Consider the following 27,044-nt stretch of genomic DNA (forward strand, 5'->3'; position numbering starts at 1 on the left):
ATTCTCTTTTCAAGCATCTTCGTGAGTTTTCACCTCTCTTGTTGGCTGCGTTTTCTTCATTAGGCTATGTTGTCCATTTCCTCTACTGTTTCCTTACTTAATAAATAATGTTCGCACAAATTGTCCCCAAAAACCTAATTTCACACATTGAGAAATGTCTTCAGATCGAAATGTTTTCAAAATTATAACAAATATTTCAGTCCAGTGACAGACATGTAGGCATTTCGTAATTCGCTTCCACTTCAGCAACATATTTACATTTATTTAAGAAACATTATCAACATTTTAGCGACAAATATTGTCCCTGGTTTGTTTTTCCCGTAGATGTCGGGATTTCAGATCTGCTTAGCCGCAAGTCTGAGAGGCTCGGAGTTAAGTGACTCTCTTGCGCCCCCTGATGTCCACATAAGGAAAACACCGTTAAACTCGAGCTTTTACAGTACAATTACTTTTTCAAATACATATATTTCATCGTTTTACCTTTTACGTTCAAGCTTAAAATACACAAAGAATCGTAAAATATTAGGCCACCTCGTTTAGAATTAGGTGAACCATCGCAGACCATTGCCAAAGTATCAGTCAAAGAGCTTCAGAAGACAATAGTGAAATAAAGTTGTTTTACCACACATTAACTATATGAAAAAGAAAAGTAAACCATCATACTGTACATTTTGCTTGAATTGTCTCCAAGTGTACACAGTGAAGAAAAGTGTAGGACAGATAGAAAATGTATGTAAGAAGTCATTCCCATAGCAGACTGAAGGTCATTTGGGATGTGCCAAAAATTGACACTTGTTCATGAACCTACAATGTAAACATTTTTGTTAGACTTTATCTTCATAGAAAACAACTATAAATAAAAAGCCTCATGCAAAGCAATTCTGGGAACCAAAATGTGAAAAAAATGGCTTGTGGACTTCTGGTTCCCTGCATGAGGCTGTTATTTTATTGTTGTTTTCTGTCAGGACAAAGACCTGTTAGTGTTTATTGATCATTTATCTTTAAACAAACTTTTGCAAGTAAATTACATAAATTTAAATCTACAGTAAGTTACTGGAAAACTACTGCCAGTAATACTGTAATTTCTACAGAAATTCTTAACAGTGTATTGTATATTCACATTGTCGGTAGACAAACCAAGTAACAAATAAATATATATTTGCATAGTAAGGCATCACAGATAAGTGCCACTTTAATATAAACCTTTTACTAATGTAATTCTACAAAAAAGTCAGTCATTGTGAAAAAAGACAAGTGTCATTATCATGAGAATTAAAACTTTTTATTAGTGTATTTATGAAGTCTGCATATGCAACACGCCTGAAAGCTTATCTCCTGAAGTTCACATCCTACAAACACATCTTTCTAATGGTAAAACAAGCTCACCAACTGTTAAAACGCTTTGCAACAAAAAAGAAAGGTAAATTATATATACACATTTATATGCATATACTTCTGGTCCACTTTCAGTTCTATTTGGTTTTCATTCCACACCCAGTCAAAGATGTCAAGCAGAGCGTTCCCAGTGTTGTATGGCCACTGCGTGGTGTTTAAAAATGGGCCACAACATCTTCATAAGATTTTACCAGATGCACTTCAAAGTACAATCGCTAGAGTAGAAAGATCGGTGAAGGAAAATATGATAACTGGTGGGAAGAGGGGAATGGATATTTGATACGCCTTTGTCACTGCCACAACAAGTAAATAACAGACAGCTATTTCAGTCATTAGTAAAAGTTGTACAACGATCACGCACACTAAAGTTGCACAGTTATCCTCGTTTAAAAAAAAGCAGCAACCTGATCCAAAGTCTTTTCCCCAGTTGCAAACAAACAGAACATTTCAATGATTTTGTAGCATTCAACAGCAGGCTGAATTTCCCCTTAAGATAACCATTTGCTCCAGTGCAGCAACGAATTGTTTTAAACAGGTTTTTGGCAAGTAAATGTGGGAGAAGCACCTAAAAAGAAAACGCATTTTAGGACAATTGGTGTTTTTACAATCAGGTTAACCGGGACAGCGGCTTGAACGGAAAAGAAAGGTACGCTTATAAAAACGTCATGCTAAATAACCATCTTGACAGGACATTTTATTATGAAGTCATGTTCCTTTAAAAAGAGGGCATGATCTAAAAAAATATTGAATTCTAATAAAAAGGAAGAGAGCTTTAAAGATCTTAAATATATTTATATATAAAAATACATGAAAATACAAAAAAGTTGCTAAAAGAAAGATAAAAGGGAACAAAATCTTGAAGGATAACCTAGTTTATTAACACGTACAGCTTAAATACTTGGATTCACTTTTTTGTCTTTTATTTTTTGAAAGATTTGGACTGTTTTAATAACCTTTAAAAGTCTTTGTTCGTCCTTAAAAGAAACTATTCTGTTGCAAGAAACCCGACTCCTAAACTGCAGCAAACTAGTGAATATTTAACCAGGTGAATAAAAAGTTAATAGGAAAGGATGGTATAACCGCACAAGAGGAGGGTTTAAATTGAACTTTGTTTTTCGGCTTGGTGTCACTTGCTAAATATTCCTATCCCTTCATATTTGGAAAACAAGAAGCATGTCTAACAGCAGCATACCTCAAATCAATGCAACATTCTTAAGTAGTGGTTTGGGGCAATTGAACAGTAAAACAAGGTTTCATTTGGCATTACTTTCAGATTTTTAAGTCAAAAACCACGATTAAGTCATAATGTGCTAAACTGTCAATTATTTGACGTAAAACAAAGGATGCAACTTTTTGCCAGACAAAGTGACTTTCTTAAACAGACAGATTTCAAGCGGAGCATTACGAGTATTCACTTCATCAGGGGGAGAAGAGCTTTACTGCTACATATGTGTGAAGTTATTTACCGCCTTCTAGAACTTTCACACAACATACACGCCTTCCCTCCTTTTCAAAACCATTAAAAATAAACAATATAAATTTCAAATTCTACTACTAATACATTTAATATTGAGGGTTTATGAAAGAAAAGAGAGAATTAAAGGTGCATAAAGCTGATGTGACAGCAAGTGCCATGTTCAGGTCTGAAGAGCAAGATCATCGGGGTTCGGGGTGATTTAGAGATAGATAAAGGGTCACAAGTACTATGAAAGAGAAAGGGGGATTACAGAAAGTCTGTTGTTCTTCGAGTTGTTGGTTGATGTGATTGTAGAGTCAGTCGTTTTGATGGGGGCAAGGGAAAGAGATTCATCATGGCGATTAGGACATACTGGAACAGCGTACAGAGGGTGACCCCATCTGGGTCAGAACCTTATCCAGCCACTGCAATGGACCGTTCAGGTGCAGTTCGATCCAGCAGGGTGTGCTCGTCACTGTCTGCCGTCTGCCAAACAGGTTAGAATCAATGCATGTTTAACGGAGACGGAGCAAGTGTAGTGTACCATAACATCATGTAACGGCACCTTCAAGTCTGCTATTTGTACAGGTTTTGAATAATGATGAATTAGATGATAAGACAGGACATTTGTGGGGGAAATAAATACCTGTATTCAGCTCCCCAGCCTTTGACAAAACTCATGCGAATAGTGCACATCCTGGTCAATTGATATACAGCCTCAAAGCCCTGGTTCACAGACTGTGCCAGTAGTGCAGCAAACTCCTGGTTATTAAAGATCTTCAGGTTACAGCCTAGGAAAGGAGGCTTGCATCATTATCATTAAAACATGATTGAACAAATTAGTAAAGCGGGAATCATGGGTAAAAGGCGCACCGAAAAATGGCTTTTTATCTTACCTGGGGGGATTTTACAGACTGTCGCAGGGTGCCAGCCATACCTCTGATTACAGTTAGGGCTTTGAACGAAAATGGCACTGTCGCTGAGACATTCGGCAAACACTTCCCCCCCAATGTAATACAGCCGGACCCCTCGTCCTGAGACACAAACACTGCATAAATACCCTATCCAACGCTGCACTGGATTTGTTTTTTGACAACACCCTGACCAGACTAAGCAAATGTTGAAATCAGTGTTATCAAGCAAGATTACGCTCAAATTTATGAAACATTGAATGCAGTTACAACGGTGTCAGTCAGACAGGTTTGCGAGACTATGGGACGTGTACCTATGTGTCTGCGAGTCATCTCCACGGTTGCATTGCGGTTGACGTTGGACAGCAGCCCAAGGCAGAAGCGTTCTGAGTTGGAGGGGTCTGTGAAGCCGTCCACGGTAAGGGAAGGCTGAGAGGCGTGGAATGTTTCCCCGACACGCTGGTTCAGCTCATAGTAAGCTATGGAGCACCAGAACGCAGGCTCTGAATAAGTCACAGGCTGTAGGTCTGAAACAAAAAGACAAAAAGTGTAATTAAACAAAATGAATGGAGGTTTATGGAACACATGTATGTTGAATAATAGGGTTACAACAATTTCCTTAAGATTTTGTAACATTAAAGAGGATGAAATACAAGATCTTTTGTAAAATCACATTTTAAATTGACCTTTATGAACTGTGTGCTTATGACTAGGGATTTGCGATATATCATCGGGCAAATTGATATAGACCGACACATGCTGATAGTTCATGGTATCGTTATCGTTATTAGTCCGGTAAGAAAATGAGGCAGATATATTAAAGCAAATAAATTATTAGTAATTTTCTGCAGCCGAACCATTTTAATCACATGCTGCTCACCAGCGTCTTGACTTGCGCCTTCCGCATGACATCACACGTTCATATGTAACAGTCCATGCGCACTGTTTAAGAGTTTGTGTTAGGGGATAAAGTGCTGTGTCGGATGTGTGAGAGTATTTCTAATGTTTTCTTCCAGTAAATAACTATTTGTAGGACCTACGAAAGTGACAATGCGCAGATTCAGCAGAGCAATGCACTTTAATGCAGCAAAATAGCACAAAATTCATACATTCATGACAGCGTAACAACCATTAACATTTGCTGTCCACAAAGTAATTACTCAAAGTAATTCTTTATTTATTTACATTGGATTTCTTATAAGAGAATCACACATCATTATTGTGGTCATCATGGTCTCGCATAAGCCATGTCAGAAATTCCATCCAAGAACGAACATCAGGCGCTTCTCAAATCTCAGATTCGCCATTAATATAAATGAATTCTGTGATCATTCCACAATGATTTTGGAACACTTGGCATCTACCTTGTGAACCGTTGTTGGGTTTTATTTCATTTGGTTGTATGTTCTCTGTTTAATTGACAGCATTCAATAAAAAGCCTTTTACAAGCGTCATGTTATTAACTTTGAGACCACTGATTTCTATGGTGCCCTGGAACATCTATATAATTTATGTATATATAATCCCAAAAGATATTTTCTTTTTTCTGGAGTCAACTATTTAAAATAAAAACTGCAATTACTGGATTTATTTGCTTTTGGTTAAGAAAAACGTACATTATATCCTTATCGGCGCATCCCTATTTAGGATTAGAAAATATAGCTAAATAGTCAAGATTATTTTTGCCTTTTGACAAACTTCTGTATGCAAATAAGTGAATAATGAAGCAAGGCTAAAAATGACCCATTTAAATCAAGCTCATAGCCAAATGTTTCGACACCAAATTGACAAGGTTTCTAAAACTCACACCAACACGTCAAAGAAGTTACACAGTGCTTACCCATGCCATGATTAACCGGTGACAGTGTACTAGGAGACAGTTCTGCAGGAGAACCTGACAAGATAAGTAAATAAGTAAACAAGACTGTTCTTAGTGCAATACGGTCCCAGCATCTGTGAAGGTTTCCCTATCATTCAGTTTAGCATTTTATTACAGAATATTATAATTGAGGATAGGTAAATTGAACTCAAAATATAAAGCAAAATACAAACACCCCAAACACACGTGACTTCACTGTAGAAATGTACCTGTGTCCATACTTTGATTCATCTGCTGGTCACTGGCTTCCCCATCCTCACTGATGTATCCGGGCGGGGGAGTTTCTGAACAGATTTGACATCATACAACTTTTAAACTACACAACAAAAATCACAATAGAACAATAGCATGAAAAGCTCATTATGTGAAATATCTCGACCTGGTATGTAGTTGTTAGGGGGCTCGATGCCTGTCGGGAAGTTGGTGTTTTCAGGTATGGAGTTGGTGTAGTCATCAAGAGGTGGCAACTCCGTCAGGATCTCCGTGTGTCTTGGCACAAGGACTGGAGGAAGGACTACAGCAGAGAGCGAGTTTAGAATCAACAGGTCAGTGCTAGTACTCGAAGCACAAAGAGAACATACGTTGCAATGGCTTGAAATGGAGATTAGCCATTGTGTGGCTATGCAGTTCTGCATTGGGACCAATTTAAACATTGTCAAGCTTCTAGCATGATCTCCTAAATTCACGCATGTAAAAAAAATATTAAAGGAAAAGTGATACATTTCTATATGCAAAACAGCTAAGAGTGTGTTCAAGTATAGCATGTTATGTTTGGTCTGCGATTGCACCGTTCGTGTGGTTTATTTGAGTAAATGTGAACTCTGTTCGAAACCACAAAGCTTGTTCAGATGGCAAACTCTTGCGCGGTTCGAATGAAATATGAACGCAACAAGGACCAAAGGCAAAAACAGGAAGCGTTAACAAGACGTAACCCTGGAAATCAAGGAGTGTTTATTACATCTAAACTTGTGCGTGTAAAAGAGGAATTCCTGGCATAATTTTGACTGCTCTAAACACAGACTATGTGAGTTTTAGGCTTGGTAAAACTACCAAGACCTCAATCAAATGTGCAAGCATACATTAAGCATGTATAACCTGGCACACAGCATTGTTTTTAATATCTGGTAAATTCTGAAACAAAATATAACAAAAATAACCGAGAACCAAACTCCAAGTACCAAAACAGTCTTAATCTGTATTAAATTAAGTCATTATTTACACTCAATCTTGTCATTTCAAACCTGTATGACTTTCTTCCGCAGAACACAAAAGAAGATATTTAGAAATATTTTGATAACGGAAAACCGTTGGTCCACATTTACTTGCATTGGTTATGTGTCCATACATTAGAAGTCAATGGGGACCAACGTTTTTTTGGCCAGCAACATTTTTCAAAATATATTCTTTTGTGTTTTACATAAAGAAAACCACACAGGTTTAAAATGACAACTGGGTGAGTAAATGATGAGAGTATTTTCATTTTGAAAGTGAACTATTCCTTTAAGCAGTTCAGGCATTTGTGTGTCCAAGGGTTAAAGCAAAAAAAATCCTGAGCCTGAACTTTTTTGGCGTGGTTGCGAGAGAAGACACATAAGCAGGTTTATTTTTCAAACAAAAAAAGAACATTATTAGAACATTATCTACCTTGAAACATTATCTACCTACAAAGTAGTAACGTGCCACGTGATGCTATGCCATGTGTACAAATGACAGAATGACTTGAAAAGAAGTGGAGGCATAAATATAACCCACAAAACCAGTTTTATACAATGGTGGTATATAAAAACGTCGCATACATTCCAAATTCATCATAATAAAAATCTTACTTTTTAAAAAGAAACAAATAGGACAAATATTTTTTGCATGAACTATTTTGTGCTCCATTAGTGATTTAATAATTCGTTTCAAAGGTATTAACGGTGATGATATGGCACAGGTCACCTCCACAACACATAGTAATGAGATCACGGTTGGTCAAAGCAGTGATGCATAAATGAGCCCTCAAAAAAGCAAAAGTCATCTCCTTATCAAGCTCGTTTTTTTTAAATAAAAATGAGTGGAGGCAGATTTATTATCCATTTTCAACTCCTCCTGGCAAATTTTGCACTACAAACTGTGAAAGGAAAACAATATAAATTCCTATTAAATCTAGAAAGGTTACGGAATCAGTATCAATAAGCTTTTTTTTAATGTAGCGCCGCAAGCAGGAGATCCGGCACGGTCCCGGAAAGCCATGTGTCTAAATATTCTCAGGACATGTGAAGAGCTTTGGTGCTTTCACAGACATAAGGGTTATAAATTCAATCAAGATTACTTTTGAATACCAGAAATGCATTTATTAGAGCACCAAATATGCTTCCCTGAAATTGTGGATCAAATGATTTGGCGATGACAGAATTTAATGCAAAATTAAAGAAACTCGCAAAATTTGAGCAATATTTAGAGATTATTTTGCATAAATTGGCTTTAAAAGAAAAAATCTGCTTGCCAATTCAAGTAGTAATTTATCTGGTCTTAAGAGGGTAAATGCTTTATGTAGGGACGCAGATGGTACTAGACGTCTGTTTTTGACGCGTGCTTTGCCTTGAATAAATATAATGATTGTCCATACCAGTCGGATATGCCCATCCATTTATTCTCCTTTGGCATTGCATGAAACAAATTATATCAAATCAAGGTTTCAAACTTTACTTCGATTTCTTCTATTTAATGAACATAAATTCCATTTCAAACATACTGTTAACGGGCAAGAGCACAGTCCAGCACATTACGCTGCACGCACGACACGGTCAAAAAGTTTATTAGACCCAAGATTGCGCCACCTGTAATTCATCAGCACTTGGCTTAAATATACTCATATGCCCTCTAGTGTTACAAACAAAAATGACAATACCATAAAATGGCTCCAACACTTTATGCCTGAAAAAAATCAATCATGTTTTGAGATCCTCCAAAGGGATGGAATCATAGTCTGAATCTAAAAATGTATCACACACTACATGATTTTCTGTAAAGATAGATTGGTGGAGACTTTCTACAACAACGGTAGACTTGTCATAACTGAAAATAGGGGGGGAATCTGAGCAAAAGTCATGTAGTGTCATGTAGCTTTCCTGTAGCTCAGTGGTAAGAGCATTGCGTTAACAACGCAAGGTTGTGGGTTGGATCCCAGGGAATTGCAGATACCTATGTAACATGTATAGGATAATGCTATGCAAGTCGCTTTGGATAAAAGCGTCTGCCAAATGCCTAAATATAAATGTGTAAGGTAGTGTGTCCAAGGCTTTACTTTCTCCTGGTGTGCAAAACACTATCGTACCTGAAAACAGCAAATCTTCTTGTACTAATATTAAAAATAGTGATACTTGACAACATTTTTTTCCAGCATACTGCAGATAGATGTTTTGCTTAAAAATGACACATGGCTTACTAGGTTATGCTCAGAGAAAAAGATCCCTTGGGTGACATAAGGGAAAACCACACTGTTTGTACTTGCCCAAAGTCGGATAATTTTTTTGTTTTTGAAGACTTTTGGGTAATCTAACCTAACCTTTAATTGGATAATACAGCCAACATTCATAAAACAACCAAACAAAAAAAATCATACCTGGAGTCTCCACCCGTTGGTAGTGGTAGGGATTAACGCAGACTTCATCCTTCTTGAGGTTGAAGGCATATTCGCAGGTTTCAATGGCACGAAGCTCGTGGTGGCTGTGCAGGTCGGGCCATCGCCACAGACGGCAGTAAATGACATGAGGCAGACCTTTACGGTGAGACACCTGCAGACGCCCATCCAGAGATCTGACCCAAGCGTCCCCAGAGAGAGAATCGAGAGAAATGGAGAGGAAGACGTGCCAAATGACAAGAGGAAAACATGCATGGATGGAGGGAAGAGCAAAGAAAGCGAGATCAGACAAGAGAAACATTATTCTTCCATTATGCTTAAAAAATAAAAAATTTGCTACAATCAAATATTCATATTGTTTTAAAGCAGTGGTTCTCAACAGGTGATTGACAAAACAATAATAAACAATTGATACAAACTAACAATATAAGCCTGCAATGTTTGGTTAAAAAGACTTTAAAAATTGGGTAAAACACACTTTCCATCTTTTGTTATCAGCCAAGGCTTTCCATTCAAGCTCTATCAGACTATTTTGGCACTTGGCAGAAGCTAGACAAAATACACAGTATGGAAAAGTTAAAAGTTAAGTTTACATTTGCATAAAAACTATTTCACTATTGCACTGGGTCTCTACTTGACATTTAAGTACAATATACAAAACTAAGCAAAACCAGCTGAGAACCACATTTTCATTATTCATAAGTTTGCTTTTCTAGAGTGAGTTTTCTTCTTCAAAAATTAACATTGCGAATTACACTTCTACAATAATGTAAATGTGCTTAAGGAACACTTTAATCTAATCCAAGTTTAACAACCAGAGAGCCCCTTGTGCTCTTTCATCCCCACCTGTGGCCCATGGGGTGAGTGCGGCACAATGTCAGAAGATAGTCACCTGGTTTGGTCAGGGTAGCTGTAAAGGCCTGAGGTATCCCACTGTTCTATCGTATTTGGTGTACTCAGTCCCCAAATTTCAGAGCAATTGCTGTGCACAGAAAGTAAAATAAAACAAAAAAGAACACAAAGAAACAAAAAAAATGATAAACATGGGGCATGATTCATTCAAAAATACCAAGATGAAGTACAATGGGGAAACTCGAAGGGCACAGTTTCTTTTATTGGAGATGTTCCGTGCAGGTCACCTCGGGTTGGCAAACAACACGGTCCACCTTGAATAAAAGAAGCCACTCTGATGGAGAATTCACATACAACAGTGAGATGAGAAAACCGAGGAGAAACTGACAAATGTATTCATAGTTACAGTGCATAACTCCAACATGCACATTATAAAATGGAACAAACAGGGCAGCTTAAGATATATAAAAAGGCGTTTCAAGATGATTGGATTTTGCTTGGAGTTCACATTAGATATTAACATTACATCATGCAGCCCAGGACAAGAACCTACAACCTATGGTTGTTAAAGGGGCCCTATGACACAGCTAAAACTATTATTATTGTTTGTATTAGATGTTATGCAATGTGTATACATGACTTAAGGTTAAAAACCGCTGTATTTTCCACATACCTTTGCCCCGCCTCTCTGAAACACGTAGATTTTTTACAAAGCTCATCGCTCTGAAAAGCGTGGTGTGCTATGATTGGCCAGTTAACCAGTGCATAGTGATTGTTCGAATACTGCAAGCGAGAGACGGAAATGTAAAACCATATTTGGAACATCAGGTTCCAAAGCAATTCGACTGACAGGTACGCCCACCTCACTTGTGTGGATTGCTTGTGCCCACGAACTGACGTAGATCTGTAGGGGTGTGGTTACACGAGGCGTTTCAAGCATGTCTGGGTGAGCATTTGCTTTACGATAGAATGCATCTTTTGTTGCGACACTTACATTTTTGCAATTTTACGTATCTAATACATGCATGGGCAACTTATAACACACTAAAGACACAGAAAAACACGTATTCACACCATATGACCCCTTTAACCACATCAAGAAAGTGAATGCCATCAATCCGACACACATCGGATGAAAGACCGACATGGTGAAGTGACGGGACTTGCACAGACTTTGAATGCTACATGAAGTTTGGTCCCCTGTGGTGTACTGGCCTGAAACAGGCTGGACTCAAAAGATAAAGAGTCAAAATAAGACATGCCAAACTCTTATCAGATGTGTGATATCTTATCACAAGAGCACTTAAAAACCCTTTTACAAATACTTTGAACTTTATACTTTATTTGTTGCATGAATTATTTAGGTTTTCAAATATAAATTTACGCTGTGGGCAGGCAAGTGAAGAGGTTTTTTGGTAACACCATTTTTCAGTTCACTTATTATACACGTTACATGTAAATATGTATAGTTAGTTACTAATCTAGTGCGTTCAAGCAAGCAATTCTAATCCTAACCTTATCATACACGTTTATTTTATTTTCAGGGTAAAAACCACAGAATGACACGAAATCTGGCACTCTTAACCAGAGAGTAGTGCTCAAAAGCTAACAAAATTAAAATTTGCGGTTTAAATATGTAATCTGCTTGTTTTGCTCGACTGAGTAAAAGAGTGGCACGGTTATGTGTACTGCACGTGTAATGACCAAGTTACAGAGTAAAGGGTAGATTGACTAATTTAGGTACTTGTGACCCTTGTAAAACGTTGAGTGGCGTTAACAACACTGAAAGCATTTATCAAACAAACTAATCAGCATTAAAACTTTTAAGGAAACAAAAGGAGTGCATAAAAGAACCCATGGGGAAAACATTAACTTTAAATTGGGTTATCTGATCACTGTGTGTATCACTAACCCTCATCCTGTAAACCTGCAAGCAAAAGTTAATGACGCTGACCCTGATGTAATGCTGTCACCCGAGATATTGAGTGATGCTCGCTCAAAGTATAGCGTGTCCTTTTTCAGGAATTGAACATTTCATGAAGTCTTATGAACACTGAAATCTTACAGCAAAAGTAGAAACCAAAAGTTCATTTCAAAAGTTCAGAAGTGATAAATAAATGTTTAATTTAAGCAATATTCTGTAAGACGTCTCTTCAAATCAGTGCAAGTGTTTATTGCAGGGTACGAGATACTACTCGAATTTATAGTTCATAGTTAAATTCATAATAATACATTGCTCCAAACTTTAGGCACTTTTTCAAACTGTTCTTAAGCATGCTTTTGGTTTACGTTTGTTGGCAGACAATGCTATAAATCAAATTGTCCTAATCTGTGAATAATAAAGTCAAAAAACACTCAAATTACACAGCCTGCTGCTCATAACGGCTTTTTCAGTTATATTTAGTTTTTAGGCTTTTTCAGTTTAACAGGACAGTAGAAAGCCTGACAGGAAAGTAGTGCTGGGCAGTATGATCATCAATTTATATAACGGTAGTTTCGAGATTTAAACCTGTTTCCGGTATATTACGGTATTTTTTAACCACATTTTATACTGATTGAGAGAGGAATTGCTGCAGCTGATTGACTTAAAATGCCCTTTTACACTGTCATACGGCGAGTGAATATTGTAGAAAAATGCCAAACTAGTGTTATATAGGTTAGCAAGTCCCAGAAAATGATGCTGTTTATAGAGGTGGCACTCATGATGAAGTGAAGGAATCTGGATGCATGACGCTTATATTGAGCAGGTATGAGGGGAACGGGTTCGCTTTTGAGATGTTTGATCGTGAGTGAATTTAATATAACGTAATGCGAACTTGCAATTGCTACACATGCTTTATAGTCATCTGCTGTTCAGCTGCTCAGTGCGCGTTCCAATTGCGACATGAACGGAATATGTAATGTTACCGCTCATGTGCATGCGAACATCCAAATTAGTCTGTTAAGCGCATGTTTATATAGAAAAATTAGCTATACAATGCGGACAACTGTAATAATTTAGCTGCTGGCCTCTTTACCAGGATTTGGTAACCGTGCATACATGTAGCCTAAACTGTGGTTGAATGCTCGCTAACAAGAGAGTTCCAAAAAGTTACTCGCATTCTACAAGTAGCATCATATTAAATCAATGAAATGTACAAGGCTACAATAAGAACGAAGGGTCAAAAGAATTTAAGTCTTACCGTTTTCTTGTGAAGTTATCAGGTAGTTAAAAAGTTAGCAGGCAGAAGGCGACATCACATTGTTGTGCTGGTGGTTATCGGTTTGCCGCAAGTGTCGCATGTTCCACAACGCTTAGCTGCTCACAGATGCACCTGCCTAATTTGTGTCAAAATCAGCCGATGCAGATAAAAAAAGACGGCCGGCCGATCAATCGGTTAAAAACGTATAGAACTGCCTATTATGCATGTCAGGCTAGTAGTTGGCGATGTCACTTTGTAAAGAAACACTATGTGCCTGCACACATACGCATATCAAGGTTTAACCCAAGCGCCTCTTGAAATCCTGTGCCAGAGTACATGCCTGTTTAGAATCTTTTTTGCTGGCTTTGTTGCATAGCACAAACACAAGTCCTAAAGGCCACAATTATCGTTTGTGATATGCATGCGCAGAGCGTTTTCAGTTTTGCTTTTTCACAGTTTACACAGAGACGACAATCGTGTCATTTAACACAAATCTGCACTTTGAAACCCATTTTCAAAAAGTACTTTTCAGTTCCCCAAAACGCTGTTGACATGTAATCAAACAATCAAAACGCATTGAGGATTTTTGTCGTAAAAACGGTCTCTTAGTTGACAGTGTTCAACTGGGATCAATGGAACGGGCCATTGTTCTACTGGTAACGTTTTGATTAAAGAAATGTGGTATTTATACATAAAAATTAATTAATAGACATTTTAACTTCTTTCAGAGTGGGATGCAATTTAATGACCGCAAAAAGTCTCTTAGTTATTCGTTTAGTTTCATCTAACTATTTCAAGTCAAGCATTATTGATATTAAAACTTAAATGCCCAGCAATGTTAACAAAAAAATATGAGAAACAATTAAAAGAAGTGAAACCAGTTGACATGAACTCACATGACCTGCTGTAGGGGGATGTGATCTTAATTATAAAAAGTAGATACAGGGTTTCGCAATGCTCTTAAGACGCATGCTGTCACACAATCACAACAATTTATTAATCCCTCAATAATGAGTAGAGCAGAAGTGACATGACTGTAATCAAGCATAATGCAAATCTATATTACCATTTATACAGCCCTGAATTCAGCTGGCTCTTATTTGACGCAGTATTATTACGGGCCCTTCACACTGGACTCAATAAAGCAATGCGAATGTGAGATGCAATGATTTGCTGGAATACAGCAACAGATGATTCCTTCAGACAACGTGCAATGATTCCTCCAATTCCCGCAATTGTGTTGCTCTGAATACACTAGGTAACCCAGTTTTCCTGATCTACTTTGTGTTCAACAAACACACCAAAATTCTTATAATTTTGACGGCATTGATGAACCTGTGGTGGTTTCAGCGGTGGGGCACTCTAGAGGAGGAAAAAATGCCGGCTGTTTGTTCTCAGACGACGGCGACCCCAGGTGATCTTTTGAAAAACGTTCAATTGTTTTACTCGAAGTCAACGTAAAATGAGCAGGACCAAGCTATTTTACAGCTGATCGCAGTCAAAAGTTCAGCGGCAACATCCCAAGGTTGACAACTGCGATATGCAGACGAATAGAGAGGTCAAAAACGAATACCCCTTGCTGACTAAAGATTATCCGACAAAGATTCATGACCACCTTTTACAACATATTGGGCGAGTTTGTTTTTGGTTTATGAATTAGATTCATACAGGACTGCCTGCTGTTTAGACGTGTGCATCATTACACAACACCATATTGATGAGATTATTTTGCCTAGGCTATGTCACGATAGTATAACAAAAAAAAACTACAGCACATAACCGGCTTTTTGTTGTAGCCTGATATATAGGCTATGTCATGAAGTAAATGAAGCACCACTACTGTGCTTTGATTTTAAGCTATAGAGATGCAGTGAAAAGGGGGAGTTTCCTCTCAAACAATGAATGAAGCAGAGAATTAATATATAGGTAGATAGATAAGAATACAAACAAACATACAATCAGATAAATATGATATAATATAAAAGAGATTGTGTGTCTCGAGTGGCAAATTATTATGCACTCAATGCTACAGCCAAAATGGAACGTGGGGTGGTGCACGTAAGGTGGCTGAAAATGAGGCCAAAAAGCAGCTGGTGGTGGATCACATCCAAACATTTATGTGTAGGGCTTGCCATTATGGAAGGGGAGCACCTTCCGAAAATACCTACCCAGTGACCTCAGCGTGAATAAAATGCATGAACCATTCGACCAGCAAAATCATAATTTAGTCAGCTACTCCCTGTATTACACGGTTTTTGGAGGGCACGTCAACCTTAGATTCGGGCATCCAGCCACAGATACCAGTTCTTCATGTGCCAGGTTTCAACAGAGTTAAGGACCCCGGCTTAACTGAAGAAGAGATACGCAGTGAGTCCGCATCCTACAATCTACAATTAGACGAGCACGTTTCGTTCAAAACAAAAACAAGATTCTTCTTGTCCATGCTGTATGCCTTGATGAACGAGGCATTTCCTAGAATAAGTGTAGAGTATGTGTTTCCTGTAGGGGGCACAGTTCTCTGACCCTAGACCGTGTATTTGGAAGGATTGTGCAACAGGTTAAGGCTTTAAGTTGTTGAATATTTTTACAAAGAATATTGTTATATTAATGCAATGGGTTTATAGTATGCAGAAGATTATCAATTCAAAAAACAAAGATGTCTGAATGTGATTTTGATTAAATGTTTTTGTTAATACACCATATAGCACTAGTTAACTAAATTAATGTAACGTGGCAAAGCTGAATGCTCTAATGTAAGTTGACTAAGGGAAATGTCTTTTTTGAAATTCTGTGGTCTAATGTTTTAATTGTTGTTCATGTTCTTGTTCATGATGAAATTGTCTTTTATTGTTGTAATTATCATGTAATTTATTGTCATTTTGTTAAGCGGATTCCTTATAAAGGAATTCTATGGGGGTGAACCGCTTAATGTGAGATTTTTCAAATGATCGGGTTAATCAGGGGCTCGTTCTTTTGACAACAGCCTGTATCTATGATGAGTAATAACAGATTTTTCCTGCATGGAACAATTGGAGTACAGTGTTATACTGTACACTGCGAGTTCGCCAATATAAACACACATTGCCATCAGAACGACTCCGACACAAATGACTCCTTAGAAAAGTTTCAACATTTTAAACAAATCTGTTCAGTCACTAGCAAATATAAAAGATAAGTGAATTATTCATTTATCTTTTATATTTGCTAGTGACAGAAAGGTTTTTGAGAAGAGACAGAGCATGTGAATGACACTCGACGCGTCATCAAAACCACATGGTTGCAAACAACCTATTCCATTTCAACTGAATTATAGATCACTCCAACTGGTCCGCAATAGCCACTAATGTGACAAATTAAGATGGTCTCATGTATACAATTTCAATGACTGTAATTTATTTCAGACACTTCAAGGATTAGTTCACCAAACGATGGTCACTATTGACTTGACCATAGTCATTTTTATTCCTACAATGGAAAGTCAATGGTGACCATTTTCCTTTAAGGTGTATTTTGTGTATTTACAGTATATACAATAAGTAAAAATGGGTTAACTTATTAGAACCATGATACACTGACACAGTGTTTTGAGTTTTATATTAAAATTTTCCGTTAATAGCTGATAAAATTTCCATCTAGTGGAGAACATAAGTACGTGTTGGACATTTTTTTGTTGGCAAAAATCTCCTCTTTACCCACTTGACTGGATTGCGCAAAATTTGCATGAATCATCTTAAATTTATGAAAAAAAATGTAATTGTAATTAGTCAAACCATTTAGATGATATGCAAATTATCAATTTTAAAATTGTCAACAGGGTGTGTAAATGATTCATGCAAAATTTGGTGTTAATAGGACAAATGGTCTAGATTAGATTTAATTCTTAAAACCACTTTAACTATCACAGTGTGAAGCGACATGACCAGAATAACAAAAATGCTTAAGGAAAAACATTTCCTATTCTAGCTTCGGAAAAACAAAAAATAATGTTATCCTTTCTCATACAATTGTATTTCTTTTGTTTAAATGGCTTATCTGATTCCTAATCTGTTTTCCTCCATTGATCATACCATTCTACTGAGATCATCTAAGAATGTGTTTTTGTTAGCGTTCGCTAACCTGCCCGCTCGGTGCGTATAATGTTTTTGTAATGCGTAAACTGCAGGTCTGTTTTTGTGATGCAATTAATAAGAAAAGCATTTAAATTCTTTGCTTCCATTCTAAAGCCATTTATAAAGCTCATTGAAAGCAGGGCCTTAATTACAGTAAAAAAAAGGCCAGACTGACCATGAAGATATCAGGTTACAAGTCAATAAAGTTGAAAATAAATAAAATGTGCAGCAGTCGGCTCACTGTCCACAAAGAGGAGAAAGCCTCCTTACATTCTTTCACTCTTTGACGGCATCTTACAGATACACTATCAGCATTTCTACACAAAGACCTGTGCCGAGAACCCATGCGGCTGAGAACAGGAAGTCAGGTTGAGATAAATACAAGTCTGTTTATTCTTTAAAGACGACACACAAAACAATTCTTAAAGGAATCATATGACATGGCTAAAACTAATATTATCCTTTGTGTATACTCATTGCATTACAACTAAAACAATTTAAGGTTAAAAAACACTGTATTTTCCACATACCGTGCATGCTTGTATCCCCTCTTTGCATCGCAGATGATTGGGCAGTTAACCAGTGTGTAGCGATTGGTTGAATACTGCAAGCGTGTGACGGTAATGTAACACCTCTTACCATATTTGGAACATCCGGTTTACTTACTTGCGCATACATTTGGTACTTTTCACTATGGCCATCGGCCGATGCCAATTTGGTAGACATTGCCCAACCCTATCTCCGATACAGTATGCTTAAATTATTGGTATTTTTAAGACATGTATATCAGTTGTATGCGATTTTTAAAAGTTCTGTCAGGACCATTGCCGTGAAATATTTAAACAAAAGCAATAATTTAAGGTTGGCGGAATGAAACTTTTCTGGCCAAACTCTCCGCCATGCAGCCTTACATGGACAGAGTGGGAGCGCAGCAATACATGTCCCCCCACCTGGTAAACAAGAACAGTTTGTGATGCATAAAAGGATTGAATTAAAATTATCCGACGGAGACGATGGGGACGGAGGTGGGATTTGAGTGTGGCACGATTAAGCAGCTGATAAGGAGCTAAAAAAGGCAAATTAAATTTGCGGGCTAGCATGTTTTGAATGACAACTGGTTAACATTGATTAGCTGCACCTGATGTGATCGGCTGATGCAAGTTTGACTCGTGTGACCTGCCAGAATTGACGCTACATTTGATTTTGATAATTTTGCTCCATAATTTTGTCTTTAATTAACAAAAATAAGATGATTGCTTATAAAAACTCAAGAACTTTGTTTCTAAACACTTTAAAGTCTAAGAACTGAGAAAATTAAGCATGTTAAGGACATCAAGTAATTTTAAAATAAATCACGGTCACACCATCACATGGCCAGTTTATCCAGATGAAAAAAATACTATGTACACCATATTCTTAATGTTTGAATATTGGCAATTCATTTTTATTTATAAAAATTGGCCTGTCAAAAATCCTTATACGTCATTGACCCAAATACCAGCTCGAATTGAATAAATTGTACATGTACAAATAGATCACTTGACTGAACTCCCACCTCACAGTTCAGATCCACGGATTTATCCTACAAGTTAACAGTGAAATTAACACCGAGAGAGAGGGCGCATACGCAAAACTATCTTTCAAAGTTGGTGAGTACAAGCGATCACTAATTAAACTGTGCGAGTGGCACATCAAAACTTCATCTGTTCAACTTCAACTATGGTGAGAATTAAACATTTTGTTTCGAACCGCATGTTTCTGCAATTGTAAGCGGAACAGAAACATTGTTTTACAAAGAGTAATGCTTTTGAAATGTATTTACATGTACGTTGTTGTTGTTTCTAAAAGACATAGTAGGTCATCGCAAAACACGGTTGTGAGCACTGAAAATGTATGAATGTTTATCCTAAATGATGCTATCGCTTTTATGAAGTTAAACTCTGTAAACTCTTTCCCTCATTGCAATCCCTCAAAATGACTGATGGCCTTCAGATTTTTCAGTCACTGGACAAAAAAAATCCTTCAACGATGGAAAAAGATTTCCCTCATTCAGGGTTTTTCCTGGCTCAAAATGAGACCAAGGTGGTGTCATCCTTATCTTGTACACATGCAGGCTTCAAATACGTTACATATTATAACAATAATTGGATGAAAAGGACAATTCATTTCAAAAACCTTTGGATATATATATATATATTGTTCTTTTTGGTGCATTCTCCATTTGGTCCACAGTGTTCTTTTTGGTGCATTCACATGAACTTGTTCAATGCATCATGAAATGTTATTTTCATGATGCATTGAACAAGTTCATGTGAATGCACCAAAAAGAACACTGTTTAGTGGTGTCTTTTTTCCACAGGTATGCAAGATAGGTTGGAGAGGACAGTTTGTTAGGAAAGCTTTTGACAAAGCCATTACCAAACTGGAACTGAGCCATTCCCACCATTCCCCAAGGTTAAAGAGGAGATTAGCTTCAGAAACAGTTTCCCACCCTTTGAATCAGGGATAGACAGGTCAGACATTCAGAAATGCTTTCAGGTCCAGAATTGGAATTATATAAATGTATTTAAATGATTTTGTCTAACTATAACAACGAAGTGAAAATAAACATTTAGAACAGAAATGCAAAAACATAACCGGGTTGGAATTGAGTAATTGCGTCGTGATGGCACCTTTTTGTTTGATAATAAATTACAAAAGTAACTACAAAGTAACAAATTACGATAGTCGATATTATAACTATTTTTTGCCACTGATTTAGTAATGATAATACAAAAATGCAAGTACACTCTTTTAAAGAACAATGCATGTTAATAGAATATTTGGACATTGAAATTAGGATGTAAATAATAACTGGAATGTAAATCTTTAAAATAAATAAAACAGACACTTCCAGTCCTTAATTTTGATTGGTTACAAGCTGTTATGATGAAGTTTAGGGTAGAGGTCTTCTCGGGTCCAAAGATCTTTACCCGACCTGAAATGACCCGAATCACTTTTTACCCGAAACCGAGACAGACCCGATAACGTTTTTATTTTAAAGCCCCGACCCGAGACAGACCCGATAACGTTAGACCCGAGTCCGACCCATCGTCTATATTTTTTATACCCGACTAGACCTGAATGTAAACCGACGTTTATTAATGAAATTGATATGGCAATGAACACGTTGATCCTCTTGTTTTGCTCTGGCAACCACTCGCGCGAACAGTCTGTCTCAACAATGTGTTCCAAACCGCGTAGTACTTGAAATGTGCACGTCTTTTAATATCTACTGGTGGAAGTATGTTTTTCCTGAATACGATGGTAACTACATCGAGTGCAAACCCCTGCAGCGTTGGAAACTTCGGGATTTCAATTCTAAGGTGATTTCAGATCACCGCGACTTTCGGAAGATTTGCGTGGCTTTCAACCGATCGGCTGAGGGTTGGAGGAGAGTTGGTAACTACACGCACACACACGACGCGCTGTTATTGTACACGATAGTTCGGGTCTTCCTCGGGTCAATTAAGCAAAACAATTTTTTACTTTATATTACCCGAGACCCGAAGACACTAATAATATACCTGACCCGTGTCCGAAGCTCCCGTGAATCTTTTAGACCCGAACCCGCTTTCGGATCTAAGTGGCCCCGTGAAGAACTCTAGTTTAGGGTAAGCAGAGCCCTTGATATGTGATCTCTGAAGAGGGCAGCATGATTGTATGTCATAATGTGGCCATTTAAAATTAACTTGCCCAATGAAGCAATGAAAAACAATGTCTCTATATCTGGAATGACTTTTTGAGTAGAGTTCCATTTGTGAAGTGCCCTTCAAAGGAACAATAACACTGTTCATAATACGTCTAATAAGGTGTATTCATACATGTGACATGACATACACTGTATTGAACTTCACTGCCTGCAAGACATCTCTCAAGCTTCAAATGCGGCTTTAGTTTTAATCAGTTGTTTTGCCGTTTTCGTTACCTCCGTTTTTAAAGAGTAGAGCGTCTTGTTCACGCACTTCCCTGTTTTCATATCAGAGTGGGAGGTTTGCGGCTTTGACAAAAAGCAGATAAGGCCTACTACAGTATTCCGAACTGGCTTTATTTATCAGGAAAACACAATATAACTCCTAAACCATTTTCACCCTCCGCTATCTTGAATAGTGACAAAAGAAAGAAACCTATCTTGATTTAATTTGAGCTATAACACCCAACCATAGTATCTGGAAAGAATTGGTTTAAATCTATTGATGTGTTGTGGTTCCGGCATGCCATCTACCCCGTTATGCCCTGCTTCCAGCGTTTCCCTAAAACAGCAGTCCTGTTATGGCACCGTTCGAAAGGACAGAGTTGATGTGAAAGGGTGAGGTTGTACAGAATGACCTTAACTCAAGTCGAGACATGCTGGAGAAATCATTTAAAGAAACAAAGAGCTGATATTTTACAACTGTAGACGCAACTCAACGTCATGCCTTCACCTTCACAGAGCAGCACACAGAATGACATGGATAAGGCTATTTATCTTTTTTTATATAAAACCATTCTTTTATATAAGACCATTCTGTATATGTTTTGGAAGAAATAGAACATCCCGGTGTGACCGGTGCAGAATTGCCTCTTTTTCAGCATCTAGTCTGTTGAGAGAGCCGCGGGGAGAAGCATCCCTCAGATCACCATAGAGCAGCTCACACATCGGAATGAGTAGAAAACTGTGTTTCCAAGTCAGCCATAGTTACGGACTGTTTGGATATAGAGTATGAACATAGGTCTACTGTAGAAATGCAAGGTTTTCCCAGAAGGAGGTTGTGGGTAAGACAAATAAGTAATACGGCCAAAATCACTGCACACAGCCATATGTTAAGGTAGGTTAACACGCCTTTCACGTCTGACAAGACAATAGAAAAACAATATGCAAACGAGAATGCCTTTATTGGGCAGTAAGATGTATTAATATACGGAATTAAAACAGAAAAAAGTGCCAACACTAGTCTTAAGGCAAATATGACGCAATAACATGACAAATATGTCAGCGTGTGATGCCATCCAGTGCTATAGTTTCACTAAATTAACGTTCCATTTTGGGAGACCCAAGCGTGGAGATTTGCAGTGCTGAGCAGGCACATGTACGTGCACTCTGCTAAATAGAGAAAAGCAAACAAGCATCATAGACAAATGTATTAAAATTGGAAATTGTTGATGAGAGAAATACCAAAGATAAAATGTACTTGATTATATGTTTTTTTTGTTGTGTTTCATGTATAGAAACAGAATCGATAAGTGAGGATGTTATAGACACTCTAGTCTTTCATAATTTAGCTCCAGGGCCCATTTAACACTGGGTTTTGGTTCCGTCACTATTTCAAACGGCAAGCTCTTTACTACTGCAGCTTTTGCAATTCCTGTCTATACAACAACTGTCCATGATGACCTCTGTCAAGCTCTAAAATGGACACACATGTCCATGCATCCAGACAAAAGTGAGGAAATATTGCCATTATTCACAAAAAGCTTTCCCCCCTCGTAGCAACTCTTAAATGTTATTACCGCTCATGCATTTATCCCATTGGGCCTGGAACCGATGGAGATTGATGTCAAGCTATTTCCACATATGGACGCAAATAATATTTCTGAGCTTCAGCAAAGGGAAAATATTTTAGCATGCCCTTCACACAAAGTATGTCTAGAATACCTTCATATGTGAAGGATTACCTAAATTATGCTGCATGTGATTTATATGTATAATGTTGTAAAAAAATGCTATTAAAACAACAGCATATGGGTTTGGAATTTCATGAGGATGAGTAAATGACAATTTTATCTTCAGGTGAACTACAACTTCAGGTTTTTAACTGTAAACATTCAAACTTGCAAAGCGAAAATGTAAGACAACACTGATCAAGAAAAGCCAACTAGTGAGGTGTTCTGGCATACCTGGGGATAGTAACACACTTGGTGTTGCAGTTTTGTGTTGTGATGGCTTTCTCCAGCTCGTCTAGTTGACCCGTTTTCTTCAGCTTCTTCACCAGACTTTTGACAGCCTTCTCGCACCATTTCTCCTCCTGGCCATTCTGTTCTCCTCCCCCTCCTGCTCCACTCGACCCACTGGCTGACTTCTTCCAGCCCAGAAGACGCTTTACCACAGGCGGGGTGAAAGGCAAGATGGAGGACATGTTTTGGGGTGTCCAATGAGTGGTCAGCCCCCTACTGGGCAGGTGGAGATAGAGACAGATGGAGGGTTGGTGAAAGTGTAGGAACTAACCCCGTTCCAAACAGGCCTTTAAGAAGTGGGTCTCTGGGCTGATTATAAGGAGTAGGGGTCAGAGATGCTTGGGAAACACGAGAGGAAAGGGAAAAAAGTGTTACCTGAGTGGAGAAGGTAAAGAAATTATATAAAGATGATCAATCTGAAAGGGGATAAGAAAATAAATTCCCCTCTTAGAACTATTGTTTTTCTTTTTTATGTTATTATTGGCAAACAAATAAAGTCAATTCTTTATTTGCTGGCATCTTTACCTTCATGGCAATTTGTTTTTATTGACAGACTTAATAAATAAACAAAAGGTGATCTTCTCGATCACTTGGAGAGCATTAGGCTTACAAAACATTATAAATGATATTTCTGCTCGACTGTATGCACGGGTCTTAGTTTAAACAGCACACATTTCAGCAGTGTATCAAAACAGAAACGGAGTTATGGCCACAGCACTTTTCAAATCTGCACAGATTTATTTCAAACTAGACCTCATACACTTGCAGACTTTTTGAAAGTTTCAGATAGAAACAAACTAACTGATCAAATATGCACACTGGCACAGACTTTCTGCAACAAGTCCAGACTGAAAATCTGGGCAAAATCTGAGCAAAAGTGTTGTAGTGTATTGTAGCCTTTAGGTCCATTTCCTAACACACAATTAATGTTTACATGTTGCCTTGTTTAGGTAGTGCAAAAACGGTCACTTTGACATCCTTTAAGCAAACTGATCAAGTAGGAAGGGGAAAAACTACAAAACACAAGTTCACCATTGTCTGCATTATTTGTAGTTTACGCAAATACCTCGGTGTTCATCAGATCGTTTATATGCGTCAATATCTTTAGTTTAATGAGGTGATTGTTGATAAATAAAGGCAATGTTTACCTCCTCCAGTGATCTGATGCTGGACCACGAACTCGTTATGGTTGCATGGGCCGCTAAACGACTCACTGTCCCGGCTTGCCTACAATATAAAAAAGCCCATAATGTATATACTTGCACCATATGCTGCCTTGAAAGCGTTTGATCTGTGTACATCCGAATAAAACCTGCGCTGTTTTCGAGGTAGTGAGAGTATCTGTTGTCTGTAATTTGTGTGTTAACCGCTAGCAGGCTGTGCTACTTTTTGACAGAAAAAATAAACACATTTCAAACGGGGTTGCAAGCGTCGTCTTTTCTTTAACCCTTCAACTCACCCTTTGAGCGAGGAGCCGTTTCTGTGGAAAAGGGGTGAGGTAAAAATCCAAGTAAACGGATTATTCTTAAAAAGTGTAAAAATCGATTTAAAGCAATATTTTCCTTCCTCCTGTAGCCGAAAATTCAACTGCAGACGACGAGCTCTGATGAGCGCAACCTAACCTTAAAGCGCACAACGTGACACGCTGTCAGCATTAGCATCGCCTTCTCCTTTCCTGTTGGATAAAGAAAAGCCTGTCACGCGTGTTCCCCGTGTTGATTGGCTGGAAGCGACGTCCGTCTTGTCGCAAAACTTTTTATACGTAATTTCTACGCAATAGACGCAGTTCTTATTGGCTAATCACATCTTCTCTTGTAATCAGTGGCGTTCAGGTTCTTTAGGGAGGCAATGGTTTGTCAATGTGGCTGTCCGTCAATTGACATCTTTAGAAACGCACACTAAACAGGGTTGGGAAAATGTAAGCGAGTGGAGTGCCTCTTATCAGAACAACAGAAGACGATAATTATATTCATCCGCGGTTCAGTATAGAAGAAATAGGCCTGAAATGGTCATTTTGTCAATAAACACCTAAATGCGCTGATTCAGTCATAATAACATAATAAAGAACTACATTAACCCTTAAAGGCACAAGTGTTTCCCCAATCATTATTACATATTGTGCTCTTTAGTAACCCGAGATGTTTAGCTTACACGATTGTGCCCAAATAGTTCTAAACTGTTCTAATACTTCATTACCAATTATAATAAATTAAAGAATCCTTTTTATACTTATCAAAAAAAGTATGGGGTTCAATTTACACGCTAACAAGTCAGGCACCATGATAGCGCCATGAGCACTGCAACATCTGTATCAAATTATTTCAGTCCATGTATCCCTCCATTCATGCTTTTCCAATCAAACTTGTCCTTTAAAAGGTCAGGGGGGAGTAGGAACCTATCCCACCATCTTGGGTCACAGGAAGTGAGACAGACAACAGTGCCAAGTCACTGCCAACCACTGAGCCAATATGTTAAACATAATTTAAGTCACCATACCAAAAGAAAAAAATGTATTAAATAACCCTTTGTTTAAATAAACATTCATTTATAACTATGAATCTTACACTATTACAAATCTTCTTCGATGACTGTATACATTTTCACCCTTATTTAATTATAAAACAGATATTCTTTTACATTTCTGTGTTTCTTGTTGAATTGCCGATAAGACAGCTGGAGGAATAGGCCTACTAAGAAGGTGGAGGATCAATAAGTGGAGGTTAGTGAATGATGCACTGTGTCACTAAAGATCCGATGCATGCTTTGAAAATGAAAATGAAATATCAAGCAAATATTTGATATCAAGAAAGCATTGTGAAATGTGGGATGTCATGTAAATGGAGAAGAGTAGGCATCCCTGCTTTCCACCCCGATATTCCACCCCGAAGAGTAGGCATCCCTGCTTTCCGACATAAAGATATTATAGATATTTTTGATTTTTTTTACAACTGACGAAAGACAGAAAGAAGCGAATGTATTGCTGCAATATGCTGAAACAAATGGAATACTGAAACGTGGATGTTTGCTAGCTCATATCAGACTCAGATAGGCTAAGTCGTTTTCGTTAAACCATACCATAGTGTTACCGTCTTAATAAGCCTGCCTACTTTATAAAACCTTTATATGTTGTGTTAATACAAACTTAAAGATTTACGTATTGTCAACACCGTAAACATTTATAAGAGCAATGTAAATCTTGTAAAATTCTTTTTTTAAAACCATTAAATGTTTTTTTTGCTAGAGTAGAAAATGTTTACTAAACAGCATGTCTACACCGGACACGATGCGAGCCGGCGCGTCTGGTGTAGCTGGAAGGCATAGTTTGCACTGTACAACCATGTTTTTTCAGCATGTTCTTCGAAAACAAAAGCGCTGCAACATTTTCTTGAACTGCTAGGATGGCAGCTCAAAAATAAGTGTTATTATGCCAAAATACTATTTATTTAGTTTTAAATGAAACCAGTGTAATCCTGATAATATTTCCCTTTTTCAAAAAATATAACTGTAATGCTGTCTATGTTTTTTTGCATAACTTTAACAAGTTACTAGTTTTTTGGATCCTGATTTTGTAACGCCATTACTTGAAATCCATTACTCCCCAACCCTGATAATGAGTGACAGGCGTGGATGTTATCAAGATGGGAGGCGGGGTGGAAAGCAGG

General features: G+C 37.7%; 1 protein-coding gene across 7 annotated transcripts; it reads right to left on the reverse strand.

Annotated features, from left to right (window-relative positions):
* Positions 1-1,266: 1,266 nt before the first annotated feature.
* Positions 1,267-25,169, reverse strand: smad2 (SMAD family member 2). 7 transcript variants are annotated; one of them, XM_079448251.1, is made up of 12 exons: positions 24,842-25,169; positions 24,531-24,609; positions 23,326-23,598; positions 10,159-10,248; positions 9,249-9,442; positions 6,021-6,155; positions 5,851-5,925; positions 5,603-5,656; positions 4,077-4,289; positions 3,748-3,885; positions 3,498-3,642; positions 1,267-3,337 (listed from the first exon to the last, which is right to left on the reverse strand). In XM_079448251.1, exons 3-12 carry the CDS (start codon positions 23,562-23,564, stop codon positions 3,214-3,216), a joined length of 1,407 nt encoding a protein of 468 aa, XP_079304377.1. In that variant the 5' UTR covers positions 23,565-23,598; positions 24,531-24,609; positions 24,842-25,169; the 3' UTR covers positions 1,267-3,213. The 7 variants fall into 7 exon arrangements, with proteins under 7 accessions (XP_079304377.1, XP_079304379.1, XP_079304374.1 ...); XM_079448253.1 differs by having other exon boundaries at positions 5,863-5,925; positions 23,326-23,720; XM_079448248.1 differs by having other exon boundaries at positions 23,326-23,720.
* Between the last annotated feature and the right edge of the window lie 1,875 nt (positions 25,170-27,044).

The sequence above is a fragment of the Barbatula barbatula genome (assembly GCF_947034865.1).
Source record: "Barbatula barbatula genome assembly, chromosome: 24".
NCBI lineage: Eukaryota > Metazoa > Chordata > Actinopteri > Cypriniformes > Nemacheilidae > Barbatula > Barbatula barbatula.

Coding starts and splice junctions, on each gene's coding strand:
- smad2 (XM_079448251.1), bottom strand. CDS start 23,564: ATGTCCTCCATCTTGCCTTTCACCCCGCCTGTGGTAAAGCGTCTTCTG. Junction 5,926..6,020: donor CCCTAACAACTACATACCAG/GTCGAGATATTT, acceptor AAATCTGTTCAG/AAACTCCCCCGCCCGGATAC. Junction 3,643..3,747: donor AGTCTGTAAAATCCCCCCAG/GTAAGATAAAAA, acceptor CTCCTTTCCTAG/GCTGTAACCTGAAGATCTTT.